The sequence below is a fragment of the Coregonus clupeaformis genome, chromosome 7 (assembly GCF_020615455.1).
Source record: "Coregonus clupeaformis isolate EN_2021a chromosome 7, ASM2061545v1, whole genome shotgun sequence".
NCBI lineage: Eukaryota > Metazoa > Chordata > Actinopteri > Salmoniformes > Salmonidae > Coregonus > Coregonus clupeaformis.
Window position 1 is genome coordinate 50329322 of NC_059198.1, and position 20818 is coordinate 50350139.

A 20818-nucleotide genomic window follows, 5' to 3' on the forward strand; every position below is an offset into this window, starting at 1 on the left:
GAACTGAAAAAGCGTATGCGAGCAAGGAGGTATACAAACCTGACTCAGTTACACCAGCTCTGTCAGGAGGATTGGGCCAAAATTACCCCAACGTATTGTGGGAAGCTTGTGGAAGGCTAACCGAAACGTTTGACCCAAGTTAAACAATTTAATGGCAATGCTACCAAATACTAATTGAGTGTATGTAAACTTCTGACCCACTGGGAATGTGATGAAAGAAATAAAAGCTGAAATAAATAATTATCTCTACTATTGTTCTGACATTTCACATTCTTAAAATAAAGTTGTGATCCTATCTGACCTAAGACAGGGAATATTTACTAGGATTAAATGTTAGGAATTGTGAAAAACTGAGTTTAAATGTATTTGGCTAAGGTGTATGTAAACGTCCGACTTCAACTGTATGTATATATATATATCCTCCCTACCCCTGTGTATGTGTGTGTATGTACGAACGTTGCAGGGACCCGCCCACCCGAATAGAATCACTACTCTCGACGGGTCTGACCTAGAGTATGTGGACAACTACAAATACCTAGGTGTCTGGTTAGACCGTAAACTCTCCTTCCAGACTCACATTAAGAATCTCCAATCCAAAGTTAAATCCAGAATCGGCTTCCTATTTCGCAACAAAGCCTCCTTCACTCATGCTGCTAAACATGCCCTCGTAAAACTGACTATCCTACCGATCCTTGACTTTGGCGATGTCATTTACAAAATAGCCTCCAACACTCTACTCAGCAAATTGGATGTAGTCTATCACAGGGCCATCCGTTTTGTCACCAAAGCCCCATATACTACCCACCACTGTGACCTGTACGCTCTTGTTGGCTGGTCCTCACTACATATTTGTCGCCAAACCCACTGGCTCCAGGTCATCTATAAATTACTTCTAGGCAAATCCCTGCCTTATCTTAGCTCATTGGTCACCATAGCAACACCCACCCGTAGTATGCGCTCCAGCAGGTATATCTCACTGGTCATCCCCAAAGCCAACACCTCCTTTGGCCGCCATTCCTTCCAGTTCTCTGCTGCAAATGACTGGAACGAATTGCAAAAGTCTCTGAAGCTGGAGACTCTTATCTCCATCACTAACTTTAAGCATCAGTTGTCAGAGCACCTTACCGATCACTGCACCTGTACACAGCCCATCTGAAATTAGCCCACCCAACTACCTCATCCCCATATTGTTATTTACATTGTTATTTATTTTGCTCATTTGCACCCCAGTATCTCTATTTGCACATAATCTCTTGCACATCTATAATTCCAGTGTTAATACTAATTGTAATTATTTTGCACTATAGCCTATTTATTGCCTTACCTCCATAACTTGCTACATTTGCACACACTGTATATATATTTTCTGTGGTATTTTTGACTTTATGTTTTGTTTTACCCCATATGTAACTCTGTGTTGTTGTTTTTATCGCACTGCTTTGCTTTATCTTGGCCAGGTCGCAGTTGTAAATGAGAACTTGTTCTCAACTGGCTTACCTGGTTAAATAAAGGTGAAATAAAAAATAAAATAAAAATGTATGTGTATATATATATATATATATATATATATATATATATATATATATATATATATATATATATATATATATACTGCTCAAAAAATAAAGGGAACACTTAAAACAACACAATGTAACTCCAAGTCAATCACACTTCTGTGAAATCAAACTGTCCACTTAGGAAGCAACACTGATTGACAATAAACTGTACATGCTGTTGTGCAAATGGAATAGACAACAGGTGGAAATTATAGGCAATTAGCAAGACACCCCCAATAAAGGACTGGTTTTGCAGGTGGTGACCACAGACCACTTCTCAGTTCCTATGCTTCCTGGCTGATGTTTTGGTCACTTTTGAATGCTGGCGGTGCTTTCACTCTAGTGGTAGCATGAGACGGAGTCTACAACCCACACAAGTGGCTCAGGTAGTGCAGCTCATCCAGGATGGCACATCAATGTGAGCTGTGGCAAGAAGGTTTGCCGTGTCTGTCAGCATAGTGTCCAGAGCATGGAGGCGCTGCCTGGAGACAGGCCAGTACATCAGGAGACGTGGAGGAGGCCGTAGGAGGGCAACAACCCAGCAGCAGGACTGTTACCTCCGCCTTTGTGCAAGGAGGAGCAGGAGGAGCACTGCCAGAACCCTGCAAAATGACCTCCAGCAGGCCACAAATGTGCATGTGTCTGCTCAAACGGTCAGAAACAGACTCCATGAGGGTGGTATGAGGGCCCGACGCCACAGGTGGGGGGTTGAGCTTACAGCCCAACACCGTGCAGGACGTTTGGCATTTGCCAGAGAACACCAAGATTGGCAAATTCGCCACTGGCGCCCTGTGCTCTTTACAGATGAAAGCAGGTTCACACTGAGCACATGTGACAGACGTGACAGAGTCTGGAGATGCCGTGGAGAACATTCTGCTGCCTGCAACATCCTCCAGCATGACCGGTTTGGCGGTGGGTCAGTCATGGTGTGGGGTGGCATTTCTTTGGGGGGCCGCACAGCCCTCCATGTGCTCGCCAGAGGTAGCCTGACTGCCATTAGGTACCGAGATGAGATCCTCAGACCCCTTGTGAGACCATATGCTGGTGTGGTTGGCCCTGGGTTCCTCCTAATGCAAGACAATGCTAGACCTCATGTGGCTGGAGTGTGTCAGCAGTTCCTGCAAGAGGAAGGCATTGATGCTATGGACCCGCCCATTCCCCAGACCTGAATCCAATTGAGCACATCTGGGACATCATGTCTCGCTCCATCCACCAATGCCACGTTGCACCACAACTGTCCAGGAGTTGGCGAATGCTTTAGTCCGGGTCTGGGAGGAGATCCCTCAGGAGACCATCCGCCACCTCATCAGGAGCATGCCCAGGCGTTGTAGGGAGGTCATACAGGCACGTGGAGGCCACACACACTACTGAGCCTAATTTTGACTTGTTTTAAGGACATTACATCAAAGTTGGATGAGCCTGTAGTGTGGTTTTCCACTTTAATTTTGAGGGTGACTCCAAATCCAGACCTCCATGGGTTGATACATTTGATTTCCATTGATAATTTTTGTGTGATTTTGTTGTCAGCACATTCAACTATGTAAAGAAAAAAAGTATTTAATAAGATTATTTCATTCATTCAGATCTAGGATGTGTTATTTTAGTGTTCCCTTGATTTTTTGAGCAGTGTATATATATATATATATATATAATACCACCCCTGTATATATATATATATATCCTCCCTACCCCTGTATATAGCCTCCCTACCCTGTGTATATATATATATATATATATATATATATATCCTCCTATCTCCTGTATATAGCCTCCCTACCCTGTATATATATATATATATATATATATATATATATATATATATATATATATATATATATATATATATATATATATATATCCCCTATCCCTGTATATAGCCTCCCTACTCCTGTATATATATATATATATATATATATATATATATATATATATATATATATATATATATATATATCCTCCTATCCCTGTATATAGCCTCCTACCCCTGTATATATATATATATATCCTCCCTACCCCTGTATATAGCCTCCCTACCCTGTATATATCCTCCCTACCCTGTATATATATATATCCTCCCTATCCCTGTATATAGCCTCCTACCCTGTATATAGCTCCCCACCCCTGATATATCCTCCCTACCCCTGTATATATCCTCCCTACCCCTGTATATACGCCTCCCTACCTGTATATATCCTCCCCCTACCCCTGTATATAGCCTCCCTACCCCTGTATATATCCTCCCTACCCTGTATGTATCCTCCCTACCCCTGTATATATCTCCCTACCCCTGTATATATCCTCCCACCCCTGTATATAGCCTCCCTACCCTGTATATCCTCCCTACCCCCTGTATATATCCTCCCTACCCCTGTATATATATATCCTCCCTATCCCTGTATATAGCCTCCCTACCCCTGTATATATATATATCCTCCCTATCCCTGTATATAGCCTCCCTACCCCTGTATATATATATATCCTCCCTACCCCTGTATATATATATATCCTCCCTATCCCTGTATATAGCCTCCCTACCCCTGTATATATCCCCCCTACCCCTGTATATATCCTCCCTACCCCTGTATATATCCTCCCTACCCCTGTATATATATATATCCTCCCTACCCCTGTATATATATATATATATCCTCCCTATCCCTGTATATAGCCTCCTACCCCTGTATATATATATCCTCCCTACCCCTGTATATATCCCCTAATCCCTGTATATATCCTCCCCTACCCCTGTATATATCCTCCCTACCCCTGTATATATATATATCCTCCTATCCCTGTATATAGCCTCCTACCCTGTATATAATATATATCCTCCCTATCCCTGTATATAGCCTCTACCCCTGTATATATATATCCTCCCTACCCCTGTATATATCCTCCTATCCCTGTATATATCCTCCCTACCCCTGTATATATCCTCCATCCTGTATATATCCTCCCTACCCTGTATATAGCCTCCCTACCCCTGTATTATATATATATCCTCTCCTACTCCTGTATATATATATATCCTCCTATCCTGTATATATCCTCCCTACCCCTGTATATATCCTCCCTATCCCTGTATATATCCTCCCTACCCCTGTATATATCCTCCCTACCCCTGTATATATATATATCCTCCCTACCCCTGTATATAGCCTCCCTATCCCTGTATATAGCCTCCCTACCCCTGTATATATATATATATCCTCCCTACCCCTGTATATATCCTCCCTACCCTGATATATATATATCCTCCCCCTATCCCTGTATATATCCTCCTACCCTGTATATATATATATCCTCCCTATCCCTGTATATATCCTCCCTACCCTGTATATATATCCTCCTATCCCTGTATATATATATCCTCCCTACCCTGTATATATATATATCTTCTATCCTGATATATATATATCCTCCCTACCTGATATATATATATCCTCCCTATCCCTGTATATATCCTCTCCTACCCTATATATATATCCTCCCTATCCCTGTATATATATATATCCTCCCTACCCCTGTATATATATATATCCTCCCTATCCCTGTATATATATATATCCTCCCTACCCCTGTATATATATATATCCTCCCTATCCCTGTATATATATATATCCTCCCTATCCCTGTATATATCCTCCCTACCCCTGTATATATCCTCCCTATCCCTGTATATAGCCTCCCCTACCCTGTATATATATATATCCTCCCTATCCCTGTATATCATCCTCCCTATCCCTGTATATATCCTCCCTATCCCTGTATATATCTCCCCTATCCTGTATATATCCCCTACCCTGTATATATCCTCTACCCCTGTATATAGCCTCCCTACCCCTGTGTATAGCCTCCCTACCCCTGCATATAGCCTCCACCCCTGTATATACCTCCCTACCCCTGTATATATCCTCCCTACCCCTGTATATATCCTCCCTACCCTGTATATATCCTCCCTACCCTGTATATATATAGCCTCCCTACCCTGTATATATCCTCCCTACCCCCTGTATATAGCCTCCCTACCCTGTATATAGCCTCCTACCCCTGTATATAGCCTCCTACCCCTGTATATATCCTCCCTACCCCTGTATATAGCCTCCCTACCCCTGTATATATCCTCCCTACCCCTGTATATATCCTCCCTACACCCTGTATATAGCCTCCTACCCCCTGTATATATCCTCCCTACCCCTGTATATATCCTCCCTACCCCTGTATATATCCTCCCTACCCCTGTATATAGCCTCCCTACCCTGTATATCCTCCCTACCCCCTGTATATCCTCCATACCCTGTATATATCCTCCCTACCCCTGTATATAGCCTCCCTACCCCTGTATATATCCTCCTACCCTGATATATCCTCCATATCCTGTATATATCCTCCCTACCCCTGTATATATCCTCCCTACCCCTGTATATATCCTCCCTACCCCTGTATATAGCCTCCCTACCCCTGTATATAGCCTCCCTACCCCTGTGTATATATATATATAGCCTCCCTACCCCTGTATATAGCCTCCCTACCCCTGTATATATCCTCCCTATCCCTGTATATAGCTCCCTACCCCTGTGTATATATATCCTCCCTACCCTGTATATAGCCTCCTACCCCTGTGTATATATATATAGCCTCCCTACCCCTGTATATAGCCTCCCTACCCCTGTGTATATCTATATATATCCTCCCTACCCCTGTATATAGCCTCCCCTACCCTGTGTATATATATATAGCCTCCTACCCTGTATATAGCCTCCCTACCCCTGTGTATATATATATAGCCTCCCTACCCTGTATATATAGCCTCCCTACCCCGTGTGTATATATATATATCCTCCCTATCCCTGTATATAGCCTCCTACCCCTGTATATATATATATATATATATCTATCCCTGTATATATCCTCCTATCCCTGTATATATATATATAGTATATATATATATATATATATATATATATATATATATATATATCTCCTATCCTGTATATAGCCTCCTACCCTCTGTATATATATATATATATCCTCCCTACCCCTGTATATAGCCTCCCTACCCTGTATATCCTCCCTACCCCTGTATATATATATATCCTCCTATCCCTGTATATAGCCTCCCTACCCCTGTATATAGCCTCCCTACCCCTGTATATATCCTCCTACCCCTGTTATATATCCTCCTACCCCTGTATATAGCCTCCTACCCCTGTATATATCCTCCCTACCCTGTATATAGCCTCCCTACCTCTGTATATATCCTCCCTACCCTGTATATATCCTCCCTACCCCTGTATATATATCCTCCCTACCCCTGTATATATCCTCCCTACCCCTGTATATAGCCTCCCTACCCCTGTATATATCCCCCTACCCCTGATATATCCTCCCTACCCCTGTATATATATATCCTCCCTATCCCTGTATATAGCCTCCTACCCCTGATATATACCTCCCTATCCCTGTATATAGCCTCCCTACCCCTGTATATATATATATCCTCCCTACCCTGTATATATATATCTCCCTATCCCTGTAATATAGCCTCCCTACCCCTGTATATATCCCTCCCTACCCTGTATATATCCTCCCTACCCCTGTATATATCCTCCCTACCCCTGTATATATATATATCCTCCCATCCCTGTATATAGCCTCCCTACCCCCTGATATATATATATCCTCCCTACCCCTGATATATATCCTCCCTACCCCTGTATATCCTCCTACCCCTGTATATATCCTCCCTACCCCTGTATATATCCTCCTATCCCTGTATATAGCCTCCCTACCCTGTATATATATATATCCTCCCTACCCTGTATATAGCCTCCTACACCTGTATATATATATATCTCCTACCCCTGTATATATATATCCCCTATCCCCTGTATATATCCTCCTACCCTGTATATCCTCCTATCCCTGTATATATCCTCCCTACCCCTGTATATAGCCTCCTACCCCTGTATATATATCCTCCCTACCCCTGTATATATATATCTCCCTATCCCTGTATATATCCCCTACCCTGTGTATATATATATCCTCCCTATCCCTGTATATATCCTCCCTACCCTGTATATATATATCCTCCCTATCCCTGATATATATATATCCCCCTACCCCTGTATTATATATACCTCCCTATCCCTGTATATATATATCCTCCCTACCCCTGTATATATATATATCCTCCCTATCCCTGTATATATCCTCCTACCCCTGTATATATATATCCTCCCTATCCCTGTATATATATATATCCTCCCTACCCCTGTATATATATATATCCTCCCTATCCCTGTATATATATATCCCTACCTGTATATATCCTCCCTATCCCTGTATATATCCTCCCTATCCCTGTATATATCCTCCCTACCCCTGTATATATCCTCCTATCCCTGTATAATAGCCTCCCTACCCCTGTATATATATATCCTCCCTATCCCTGTATATATCCTCCCTATCTGTATATATCCTCCCTATCCCTGTATATCATCCTCCCTCCTGTATATATCCTCCCTACCCCCTGTATATATCCTCCCTACCCCTGTATATAGCCTCCTACCCCTGTATATAGCCTCCCTACCCATATAGCCTCCCTCCCTGTATATACCTCCCTACCCCTGTATATATCCTCCTACCCCTGTATATATCCTCCCTACCCCCTGTATATATCCCTCCTACCCCTGTATATATATAAGCCCCTCCCCTGTATATATCCCCCTACCCCCTGTATATAGCCCCCTACCCCTGTATATAGCCTCCTACCCTGATATAGCCTCCCTACCCCTGTATATATCCTCCCTACCCTGTATATAGCCTCCCTACCCCTGTATATCCCCCTACCCTGTATATATCCTCCCTACCCCTGTATATAGCCTCCTACCCTGTATATACCCCTACCCCTGAAATCCAACCCTGATATATCCCCTACCCCGTATACCCCCTACCCCTGTATATATCCTCCCTACCCCTGTATATATCCTCCTACCCCTGTATATAGCCTCCCCTACCCCTGATATAGCCTCCCTACCCCTGTGATATATATATATATATCCTCCTACCCCTGTATATAGCCTCCTATCCCTGTATATAGCCTCCCTACCCCTGTATATAGCCTCCCTACCCCTGTATATAGCCTCCCTACCCCTGTGTATATATATATATAGCCCCTACCCCTGTATATAGCCCCCTACCCCTGTATATATCCCCTATCCTGTATATAGCCTCCCTACCCCGTGTATATATATATATCCTCCCTACCCCTGTATATAGCCTCCTACCCTCTGTGTATATATATATAGCCTCCTACCCCTGTATATAGCCTCCCTACCCCCTGTGTATATATATCCTCCCTACCCCCTGTATATAGCCTCCCTACCCCTGTATATATATATATAGCCTCCCTACCCCTGTATATAGCCTCCCTACCCCTGTGTATATATATAGCCTCCCTACCCCTGTATATAGCCTCCCTACCCCTGTGTATATATATAGCCTCCCTACCCTGTATATAGCCCTCCCTACCCCTCTGTGAAAATATAGCCCCCTACCCCTGTATATAGCCTCCTACCCCTGTGTATATATATATCTATCTGCGGCAGGTAGCTTAGTGGTTAAGAGCGTTGTAGATAAAAGGTCGCTGGTTCTAATCCCAAGCACTAGGTGAAAAAGTCTGTCGATGTGCCCTTGAGCAAAAAGGCATCTAACCTAAATGTTTCCCTGTAAGGTCGCTTGGATAAGCGTCGCTAAATGACTAATTATTATTATTATATATATATCCCCCTACCCCCTGTATATAGCCTCCTACCCTGTATATATATATATATATATCCTCCCTACCCCGTATATAGCCTCCTACTGTGTATATATATATATCCTCCCTACCCCTGTATATAGCTCCTACCCCTGTAAAGCCTCCCTACCCTGTATATAGCCCCCTACCCCTGTATATATATCCCCCTACCCCGTATATAGCTATATATATCCTCCCTACCCCTGTATATAGCCTCCTACCCCCTGTGTATATATAATACCCCACCCCTGTATATACCCCTACCCCTGTGTATATATAGCCTCCCTACCCCTGTATATACCTAACGCTGTGTGTATATATATACCCCCTACCCTGTATATAGCCCTCCAAAAACACCCCGAAGCCCCTCCCTGAAATATATATATATCCTCCCTACCTGTATATAGCCTCCAGATATATATATCCCCCTACCCCTGTATATATCCTCCTACCCCTGTTATAGCCTCCCTATCCCTGTATATAGCCTCCCACCCCTGTGTATATATATATATCCTCCCTACCCCTGTATATAGCCTCCCTACCCCTTGTATATATATATCCTCCCTACCCCTGTATATAGCCTCCTACCCCTGTATATAGCCTCCCTACCCCTGTGTATATATATATATCCTCCCTACCCCTGTATATATCCTCCCTACCCCTGTATATAGCCTCCCTACCCCTGTATATAGCCTCCTACCCCTGTGTATATATATATCCTCCCTACCCCTGTATATAGCCTCCCTACCCCGTGATATATATATATAGCCTCCCTACCCTGTATATAGCCTCCCTACCCTGTGTATATATATATATCCTCCCTACCCCTGTATATAGCCTCCCTACCCCTGTTTATATATAGCCTCCCTACCCTGTATATAGCCTCCCTACCCCTGTGTATATATATATAGCCTCCTACCCCTGTATATAGCCTCCTACCCCTGTATATATATAGCCTCCCTACCCCTGTATATAGCCTCCCTACCCCCGTGTATATATATTACCTCCCTACCCCTGTATATAGCCTCCTACCCCTGTGTATATATATATCCTCCCTACCCCTGTATATAGCCTCCCTACCCCCTGTATATATGTATATATATAACCTCCCTACCCCTGTGTATATATATATCCTCCCTACCCTGTATATATCCTCCCTACCCCTGTATATATCCTCCCTACCCCTGTATATATCCTCCCTACCCCTGTTATATATCCTCCCTACCCCTGTATATAGCCTCCCTACCCCTGTATATATATATATCCTCCCTACCCCTGTATATATCCTCCTACCCTGTATATAGCCTCCTACCCCTGTATATATATATATCCTCCTACCCCTGTATATATCCTCCCTACCCCTGTATATAGCCTCCCTACCCTGTATATAGCCTCCCTACCCTGTGTATATATATATATACCCTACCCCTGTATATAGCCTCCCACACCTGTGTATACTATATATATATCCTCCCTACCCCTGTATATATCCTCCCTACCCCTGTATATATATATATCCTCCCTACCCCTGTATATATCCTCCCTACCCCTGTGTGTATATATATATCCTCCCTACCCCTGTATATAGCCTCCCTACCCCTGTGTATATATATATATCCTCCCTACCCCTGTATATATCCTCCCTACCCCTGTGTATATATATATATCCTCCCTACCCCTGTATATAGCCTCCCTACCCCTGTGTATATATATATAGCCTCCCTACCCCTGTATATAGCCTCCCTACCCCTGTGTATATATATATAGCCTCCCTACCCCTGTATATATCCTCCCTACCCCTGTATATAGCCTCCCTACCCCTGTATATAGCCTCCCTACCCCTGTGTATATATATATATCCTCCCTACCCCTGTATATAGCCTCCCTACCCCTGTGTATATATATATAGCCTCCCTACCCCTGTATATAGCCTCCCTACCCCTGTGTATATATATATATCCTCCCTACCCCTGTATATAGCCTCCCTACCCCTGTGTGTATATATATAGCCTCCCTACCCCTGTATATAGCCTCCCCTACCCCTGTGTATATATATAGCCTCCTACCCCCTGTATATAGCCTCCCTACCCCTGTATATATATATAGCCTCCTACCCCTGTATATAGCCTCCCTACCCCTGTGTATATATATATGCCTCCTACCCTGTATATAGCCTCCCTACCCCTGTGTATATATATATCCTCCCTACCCCTGTATATAGCCTCCCTACCCCTGTATATATATATATATATATAGCCTCCCTACCCCTGTGTATATATATATATCCTCCCTACCCCTGTATATATCCTCCCTACCCCTGTATATAGCCTCCCTACCCCTGTATATAGCCTCCCTACCCCTGTGTATATCTATATATATCCTCCCTACCCCTGTATATAGCCTCCCTACCCCTGTGTATATATATATATCCTCCCTACCCCTGTATATATCCTCCCTACCCCTGTATATAGCCTCCCTACCCCTGTGTATATATATATATCCTCCCTACCCCTGTATATATCCTCCCTACCCCTGTATATAGCCTCCCTACCCCTGTATATAGCCTCCCTACCCCTGTGTATATATATATATCCTCCCTACCCCTGTATATAGCCTCCCTACACCTGTGTATATATATATATATCCTCCCTACCCCTGTATATATCCTCCCTACCCCTGTGTATATATATATATCCTCCCTACCCCTGTATATATCCTCCCTACCCCTGTGTGTATATATATATCCTCCCTACCCCTGTATAGCCTCCCTACCCCTGTGTATATATATATATCCTCCTACCCTGTATATATCCTCCCCTACCCCTGTGTATTATATATATCCTCCCTACCCCTGTATATAGCCTCCCCTACCCCTGTGTATATATATAGCCTCCCTACCCCTGTATATAGCCTCCTACCCTGTGTATATATATATAGTCTCCCTACCCCTGTATATAGCCTCCCTACCCCTGTATATAGCCTCCCTACCCCTGTGTATATATATATAGCCTCCCTACCCCTGTATATAGCCTCCCTACCCCTGTGTATATATATATAGCCTCCCTACCCCTGTGTATATATATATATCCTCCCTATCCCTGTATATAGCCTCCCTACCCCTGTGTATATATATATATAGCCTCCCTACCCCTGTATATAGCCTCCCTACCCCTGTATATAGCCTCCCTACCCCTGTATATATATATATATCCTCCCTATCCCTGTATATAGCCTCCCTACCCCTGTGTATATATATATATAGCCTCCCTACCCCTGTATATATCCTCCCTACCCCTGTATATAGCCTCCCTACCCCTGTATATAGCCTCCCCTACCCCTGTATATATATATATATCCTCCCTATCCCTGTATATAGCCTCCCTACCCCTGTATATAGCCTCCCTACCCCTGTATATAGCCTCCCTACCCCTGTATATATATATATATCCTCCCTACCCCTGTATATAGCCTCCCTACCCCTGTATATATATATATATCCTCCCTACCCCTGTATATATCCTCCCTACCCCTGTATATAGCCTCCCTACCCCTGTATATAGCCTTCCTACCCCTGTATATATATATATCCTCCCTACCCCTGTATATAGCCTCCCTACCCCTGTGTATATATATATATAGCCTCCCTACCCCTGTATATAGCCTCCCTACCCCTGTATATAGCCTCCCTACCCCTGTATATAGCCTCCCTACCCCTGTATATATATATATCCTCCCTATCCCTGTATATAGCCTCCCCTACCCCTGTGTATATATATATATAGCCTCCCTACCCCTGATATATCCTCCTACCCCTGTATATAGCCTCCCTACCCCTGTATATAGCCTCCCTACCCCTGTATATATATATATATCCTCCCTATCCCCTGTATATAGCCTCCCTACCCCTGTATATAGCCTCCCTACCCCTGTATATAGCCTCCCTACCCCTGTATATATATATATCCTCCCTACCCCTGTATATAGCCTCCCTACCCCTGTATATATATATATATCCTCCCTACCCCTGTATATATCCTCCCTACCCCTGTATATAGCCTCCCTACCCCTGTATATATATATATATCCTCCCTATCCCTGTATATATTCTCCCTACCCCTGTATATATCCTCCCTACCCCTGTATATAGCCTGCCTACCCCTGTATATAGCCTCCCTACCCCTGTATATAGCCTCCCTACCCCTGTATATATCCTCCCTATCCCTGTATATAGCCTCCCTACCCCTGTGTATATATATATATAGCCTCCCTACCCCTGTATATATCCTCCCTACCCCTGTATATAGCCTCCCTACCCCTGTGTATATATATATATAGCCTCCCTACCCCTGTATATATCCTCCCTACCCCTGTATATAGCCTCCCTACCCCTGTGTATATATATATATAGCCTCCCTACCCCCTGTATATATCCTCCCTACCCCTGTATATAGCCTCCCTAACCCTGTGTATATATATATATAGCCTCCCTACCCCCTGTATATAGCCTCCCTACCCCTGTATATATCCTCCCCTATCCCTGTATATAGCCTCCCTACCCCTGTGTTATATATAGCCTCCCCTACCCCTGTATATAGCCTCCCCTACCCCTGTGTATATATATATATCCTCCCTACCCCTGTATATCCTCCCTATCCCTGTATATAGCCTCCCTACCCCTGTGTATATATATATAGCCTCCCTACCCCTGTATATAGCCTCCCTACCCCTGTGTATATATATATAGCCTCCCTACCCCTGTATATAGCCTCCTACCCCTGATATATCCTCCCTATCCCTGTATATAGCCTCCCTACCCCTGTGTATATATATATATCCTCCCTACCCCTGTATATAGCCTCCCTACCCCTGTATATATCCTCCCTATCCCTGTATATATCCTCCCTACCCCTGTATATATATATATATCCTCCTACCCCTGTATATAGCCTCCCCTACCCCCTATATATATATATATCCTCCCTACCCCTGTATATATCCTCCCTACCCCTGTATATATCCTCCCTACCCCTGTATATAGCCTTCCTACCCTGCATATATCCTCCCCTACCCCTGTATATATCCTCCCTACCCCTGTATATAGCCTCCCTACCCCTGTATATATCCTCCCTATCCCTGTATATATCCTCCCTACCCCTGTATATATATATATCCTCCCTACCCCTGTATATAGCCTCCTTACCCCTATATATATATATATCCTCCCTACCCCTGTATATATCCTCCCTACCCCTGTATATATCCTCCCTACCCCTGTATATATCCTCCCTACCCCTGTATATAGCCTCCCTACCCCTGTATATATCCTCCCTACCCCTGTATATATCCTCCCTACCCCTGTATATATCCTCCCTACCCCTGTATATATCCTCCCTACCCCTGTATATAGCCTCCCTACCCCTGTATATATCCTCCCTACCCCTGTATATATCCTCCCTACCCCTGTATATATCCTCCCTACCCCTGTATATATCCTCCTTACTGTTATTTTATTTTACTGCTGCTCTTTAATTATTTTTTGTATTTTATTTTTTACTTATCTATTTTTTACTTAACACTTTTAAAAAAAATATCTTAACTGCATTGTTGGTTAAGGGCCTGTAAGGAAGCATTTCACTGTAAGGTCTACACCTGTTGTATTCGGCACATGTGGCAAATAACATTTGATTTGATTTGACTTTCAGTGTGTAGCAGCTTGGCTGTTATTCATGGAGAAAACTTATTACACCAATAAAATGCATGGCAGCAACCAAGATTTAATTGATATCTTCAGTGATTTACTAGATGTTCTTATCCAGAGCAGTTAAGTGCCTTGGTCAAGGGCACTTGCACAGATTTTTCACCTAGTCGGCTCAGGGATTCAAACCAATGACCTTTCAGTTCCCAGCCCATTGCTCTTAACCGCTAGACTCCCTGCCACCCTATCCAATCTGTAAGAGGAACCTAGATCAGGTTGATCAACGTAGGCTTGTTATAGGGAATGTAAATAAGTCAGTGTTTATTTAATTTTAGTAGGCTACAGATCACCAAACAAATAAATGTATAACTTATAGGCTATTGCGCTTCAATTGCTGTCCTTTTTTCATTCTGAATAACTGAAATGTGTAGCCACAGCATTATTAGAGAGGACATTTTCATGTCAAACCAAATGCTCAGTATTAATAGATAACGTGTAGTATTGTTCTTGTTGAACTGACGGTCATAAGTCACTGCCATATAAATGTGCAACAGTAGCAGCCTCCAACAATGAGGAAACGGTATGTAGATTCCGCTCCTGTGATTGGCTCTGAAGTGCTGTATTGAAGCGGAGAGTTTCAGAGTCCGACCCCGCCACTGCGATACTCACACAACACCCCATTTGCGCGGATTTAAACTCCTCTTTTGGACTGACTGAACGGGACCCCGAAGTACGCTGTTCATTGAGTGATACAAAGTAACTGAAAGGAATCTTTCCCGCTACTTTATAGCAAGGGATATAGACTTTTAAATCTGAAACAAAGATGACTTCATTCAATAAGGGACCAGCCTACGGATTATCAGCGGAGGTGAAAAGCAAAGTGAGTAAAGAACCCGACATTTTGGTTTATTATTGACGTTTTTTACTAACCAACGGAACCAACCAAGTGTGCTGCTGCGTGCTACAGGTAGGTTAGGATACAGGTAGCCGATTAAAGCGCCCCCGTACATCGTGGAGTTGAGTTTAGTCGTCTAGGATAGGCCTACAGGCAGAGTTCAACATCTGTCTTTGTTTTCAGACGGGGGTTTATTCCACTCAGATGCACTGTTAAGATTAATAGGCTACATGGAAACTTCGACGAAAAGTAGAAAATAGTTTGCCTGGAGTTTCTCTCACATCAGTTAAGATAAGCGGGCCTACATTTTACGAAATATTTCAATAAAACCAATCAATTGGAAGTTGCATGAATGTAAGCCAAGGCCAATTAATTGTTCGTAGCGGGGAGACAGGAGTCCGCAATTTAGGGGCGATGGATAGATCGGCTATGGCCCCACATTTCAATTGGGCAATGGGGAGAGATGAGGACTTTCCATTGTAACAGTGTAATTAACTGTACAGCTGTCAGTCAGATGTTGGAATAGGTTAATTCATGTCAATTGAACAAAAACATCTATGGTTTAAAGCCATGCTCCTGAATGTGTTTCAATGACAGCCCATATAAATGAGAGAAATGTAACCACTCTCAAATGGTGTAGATGCGAGTTATGGATGCAAGTACTTACAGTCCATGAGAGATCAAAATGGTCGTTTAAAAAAAAAACTTTACAAAAAAAAAAGAAAAAAAAAAGAAATATTGAGATAAAAACAACTTTACTTACATTCTGTCTTACATTCAAGGTAAGACAGTTAAACTAAACGTAGTTATGCTCAATGGGTATATAATTAGTTGAAATGACCATTGAACAGTAGTAAATAGTGTGGATTGTATATTTTAGTAGAAAAGTTGGCTGTATGGATACTGTCAAGCAGTGCTCAGAGGAAAAGATTCACGCAATATCATATCATTAGTGGAATGTCTGGTTCATAGCACATTGGTCTCCCAGGCTACCAAGAGTTGTCTCTCTCTGTAGGAAATGACTGAATCATGACATCGTCGGTCAGCCTACCCATCGAAAACAGGCAGTCAAGGCCGGAGGAGATAGGCCCATGTTTAACGTGTTAGTCGGCTATGTGAAACTGTGTCTCGTGTGTACAGTCTCTATTTGCATTGATAGCATTGGTGTCAACAGCAAGCAAACCAAGCGTTCTCTACTGATATAAAAGATAAGCAGGCTGTCATAGTCTACTTACTTTTGGCCAATGTGGGGAACATCAGGTTAGAGAGAAAAGACAGTGGGCACTTTTCAACAAAACTGAAGGAGAAATTGACCAGGACAACACAGTGGAATCTGGGATACTGGAAGTGTGTTGCAAGTTAGCAGAAAGCTGATCATTGACAGAAACATATCCAGTGTTGTTAGAGTAGCCTACACAGTCCTACTCCCGAGTGGCGCAGTGGTCTAAGGCACTGCATCGCAGTGCTAGCTGTGCCACTAGAGATCCTGGTTCGAATCCAGGCTCTGTTGTAGCCGGCCGCGACCGGGAGACCCATGGGGCGGCGCACAATTGGCCCAGGGTAGGGGAGGGAATGGCTGGCATGGTTGGTAGAGCATGGTGTTTGCAACGCCAGGGTTGTGGGTTCAATTCCCATGGGGGGCCAGTATGAAAAAAATAAAAAATATTATAATGTATGCACTCACTAACTGTAAGTTGCTCTGGATAAGAGCGTCTGCTAAATGACAAAAATGTATAGTCTGGCTGGCTTTTAAGTGACAGATTTCTATGTAAACTTTTGACACCGAGTCAGTAGTTTGTCAAATGTCACCAGATGTCAATTTATCAAGCTCTGACTGAATGCACAGAAGAAACTGGAGAAACCTGCATGCTATTAATAATTCTGGCATAACAATAACCTGTACTGAAGTCGCGTTGAAGTCGCATGTCAGACATGCTTAGAATTCCTCAATGATCCATATCTATCACCAGCATCCAATAGTATCACATTGGCACACTTCCTGAACATGAGAAACTGGAACCTGGAAACCAAGGTTCCCGGGCAACAAACAACACAATCCGAAAGATCTCTAATTCACTGAGCTACTGCCTGACATCTCTCTCTCTCTCACTGTCTTTCTCTCGCCCTTCTGTTGGACTATGAGTTGTGTCCTTTTGAGAAGTCTCTCTACGGGAAGATGGGATATTACGAGAACAGATTGATTGAGCTGTGGTTCCAGACAGGGTTAAAATCCTGTGTCTCAAACCATCTCTCTCTGTTTGTCATGTCTTAATGAGACCGCTAGGAAAACTAAATGCATGCTCTTTAATTGAACGCTGCTTGCACCCGCCCGCCCGACTAGAATCACCACTCTCGACGGGTCTGACCTAGAGTATGTGGACAACTACAAATACCTAGGTGTCTGGTTAGACTGTAAACTCAACTTCCAGACTCACATTAAGAATCTCCAATCCAAAGTTAAATCCAGAATCTGCTTCCTATTTCGCAACAAAGCCTCCTTCACTCATGCTGCCAAACATGCCCTCGTAAAACTGACTATCCTACCGATCCTTGACTTCGGCGATGTCATTTACAAAATAGCCTCCAACACTCTACTCGGCAAATTGGATGTAGTCTATCACAGTGCCATCCGTTTTGTCACCAAAGCCCCATACACTACCCACCACTGTGACCTGTACGCTCTTGTTGGCTGGTCCTCACTACATATTCGTCGCCAAACCCACTGGCTCCAGGTCATCTATAAATCACTTCTATGCAAATCCCCGCCTTAGATCATTGGTCACCATAGCAACACAGTTGTAAATGAGAACTTGTTCTCAACTGGCTTACCTGGTTAAATAAAATACCAGACCATCTCATTCCTTAAAGGCCCAGTGCAGACGAAAATGTCCTGTGTTTAATATAGAATTACACACTGAGGTTGGAAAATGCTGTGAAAAGTATGATAATGCCCTTTTAGTGTAAGAGCTGTTTGAAAAGACTGTCTGACATCTCTGCCTCTTTTGGTGGTTTTTGGCCTGCCTGGTGACGACACCAGGCGGTAAATTAGTTAATATAGCTAGCAATAGGAAAGAGTGTTCCAAACCTCTCAGCCAATAACAGCTAGTTTTCAGTTTCCCCCTCCCAACTCAGACCACTCCCAGCAAAGTTCTTGCTTGAGAAATTGCTCTTTGCTAAAAAGCAACTTGTTTCTTTTTGACCATTTTAAATTGAAAACAATCACAGTAAGGTATTTCATTGTTACCCAGAAATGATTTGATATTGAGATAAAAAAACGGCTGTATTGGACCTTTTTATATTAACTGCTTAAGTGGCCCCTGTTTATGACAAGTTTTTGGGTGAGGTAATCTCCTGAACCTCGACTGAATCAGATGAATGAGAGTAGTTCAACCAACGCTGAGCTGGCCCAGCCGGGGAAACCATTTAAATGAAAATATTATCTCTCGTTTTTCGAATGCTTGTGTGCTTTCCGATATTTTCCAGGGTGGCTGCCAACACACAGGCTTTATTTGAGAGCCGCTTGTAATAAATATCCTGGATTCTGACAGCTGGATATGGAAAGCAGCTTGGTTTTCTGTATATGCTTGTTCACCTCGAAAGATGACCAGCAACTGTCAATCAACTGCGCGCACACAAGTCACACATGCAAACACACTTTAAATGAAAATTTTAATGTACACACTTTGAGTTATTTTACAGAAAATAAGAAACCGCTAATAGAAAAAAATTCTGCATTTTTGGAACTGTCAGTGTGTTCAAAGTTACTTTTCCTTAGCCCATATTATTTATATAGTCCTTCAAATCATCACGTCACTCATTAGTAATCAAACTTCCCTGCAGTGCTGTCCAGCGGGTCACCACCACTCTCCGGTTGAAGTGTTGACCAAATGTCTGACTGGTGTTTCCTTGGCCTTACTTCTCAAGAAATAGAGCAGGAATTCCCTCTGGAGCCTTGGAACACATGAAAACACATCTGTTACATCTTTTCTACAGCAGTTGGAGGGAACTTCAAGATGAATTATTCATCCAGTTCTTGAGGTCACTGCTCTTGTTAAGGGTAGAGCTTTCCTAGATTCTGGTGCTTTCAATGTGAAAGAGAGAGTTGTTTAATGAGACCAGAAGGAGTTGGGTTACCACCAAGTAGCCTCTAACCCAGTGGTCATCAACCGGTCAAACTCTTTCAAAAGGTTTGGACACACCTAGCACTTTGTGACATCTGCTGATGTAAAAAGGGCTTTATAAATACATTTGATTGACCTACTCATTCAAGGGTTTTTCTTTATTTTTACTACTTTTTACACTGTAGAATAATAGTGAAGACATCAAAACTATGAAATAACACATATGGAATCATGAAGTAACAAAAGTGTTAAACAAATCAAAATATGTTATATTTGCCTTGATGACAGCTTTGCCTTGATGACAGCTTTGCACACTCTTGGCATTCTCTCAACCAGCTTCATGAGGTAGTCACCTGGAATGCATTTCAATTAACAGGTGTGCCTTCTTAAAAGTTAATTTGTGGAATTTATTTCCTTCTTAATTCATTTGAGCCAATCAGTTGTGTTGTGACAAGGTAGGGGGGTTATACAGAAGATAGCCCTATTTGGTAAAAGACCAAGTCCATATTATGGCAAGGACAGCTCAAATAAGCAAAGAGAAACGACAGTCCATCATTACTTTAAGACATGAAGGTCAGTCAATACGGAACATTTCAAGAACTTTGAACGTTTCTTCAAGTGCAGTTGCAAAAACCATCAAGCGCTATGATGAAACTGGCTCTCATTAGGACCACCACAGGAATGGAAGACCCAGAGTTACCTCTGCTGCAGATGATAAGTTCATTAGAGTTACCAGCCTCAGAAATT

At 43.0% G+C, this 20818-nt stretch overlaps 1 protein-coding gene across 1 annotated transcript in view; it reads left to right on the forward strand.

The window, feature by feature from the left end:
* Window positions 1-15689: 15689 nt before the first annotated feature.
* LOC121569943 (calponin-3) overlaps window positions 15690-20818 on the forward strand; it is a 33835-nt gene continuing 28706 nt past the window's right edge. The window contains exon 1 of the mRNA XM_041881299.2: window positions 15690-15935. Within this exon, the coding sequence (XP_041737233.2) occupies window positions 15879-15935 (57 nt within the window). The 5' untranslated portion in view covers window positions 15690-15878. The remainder of the gene's footprint in view (window positions 15936-20818) is intronic.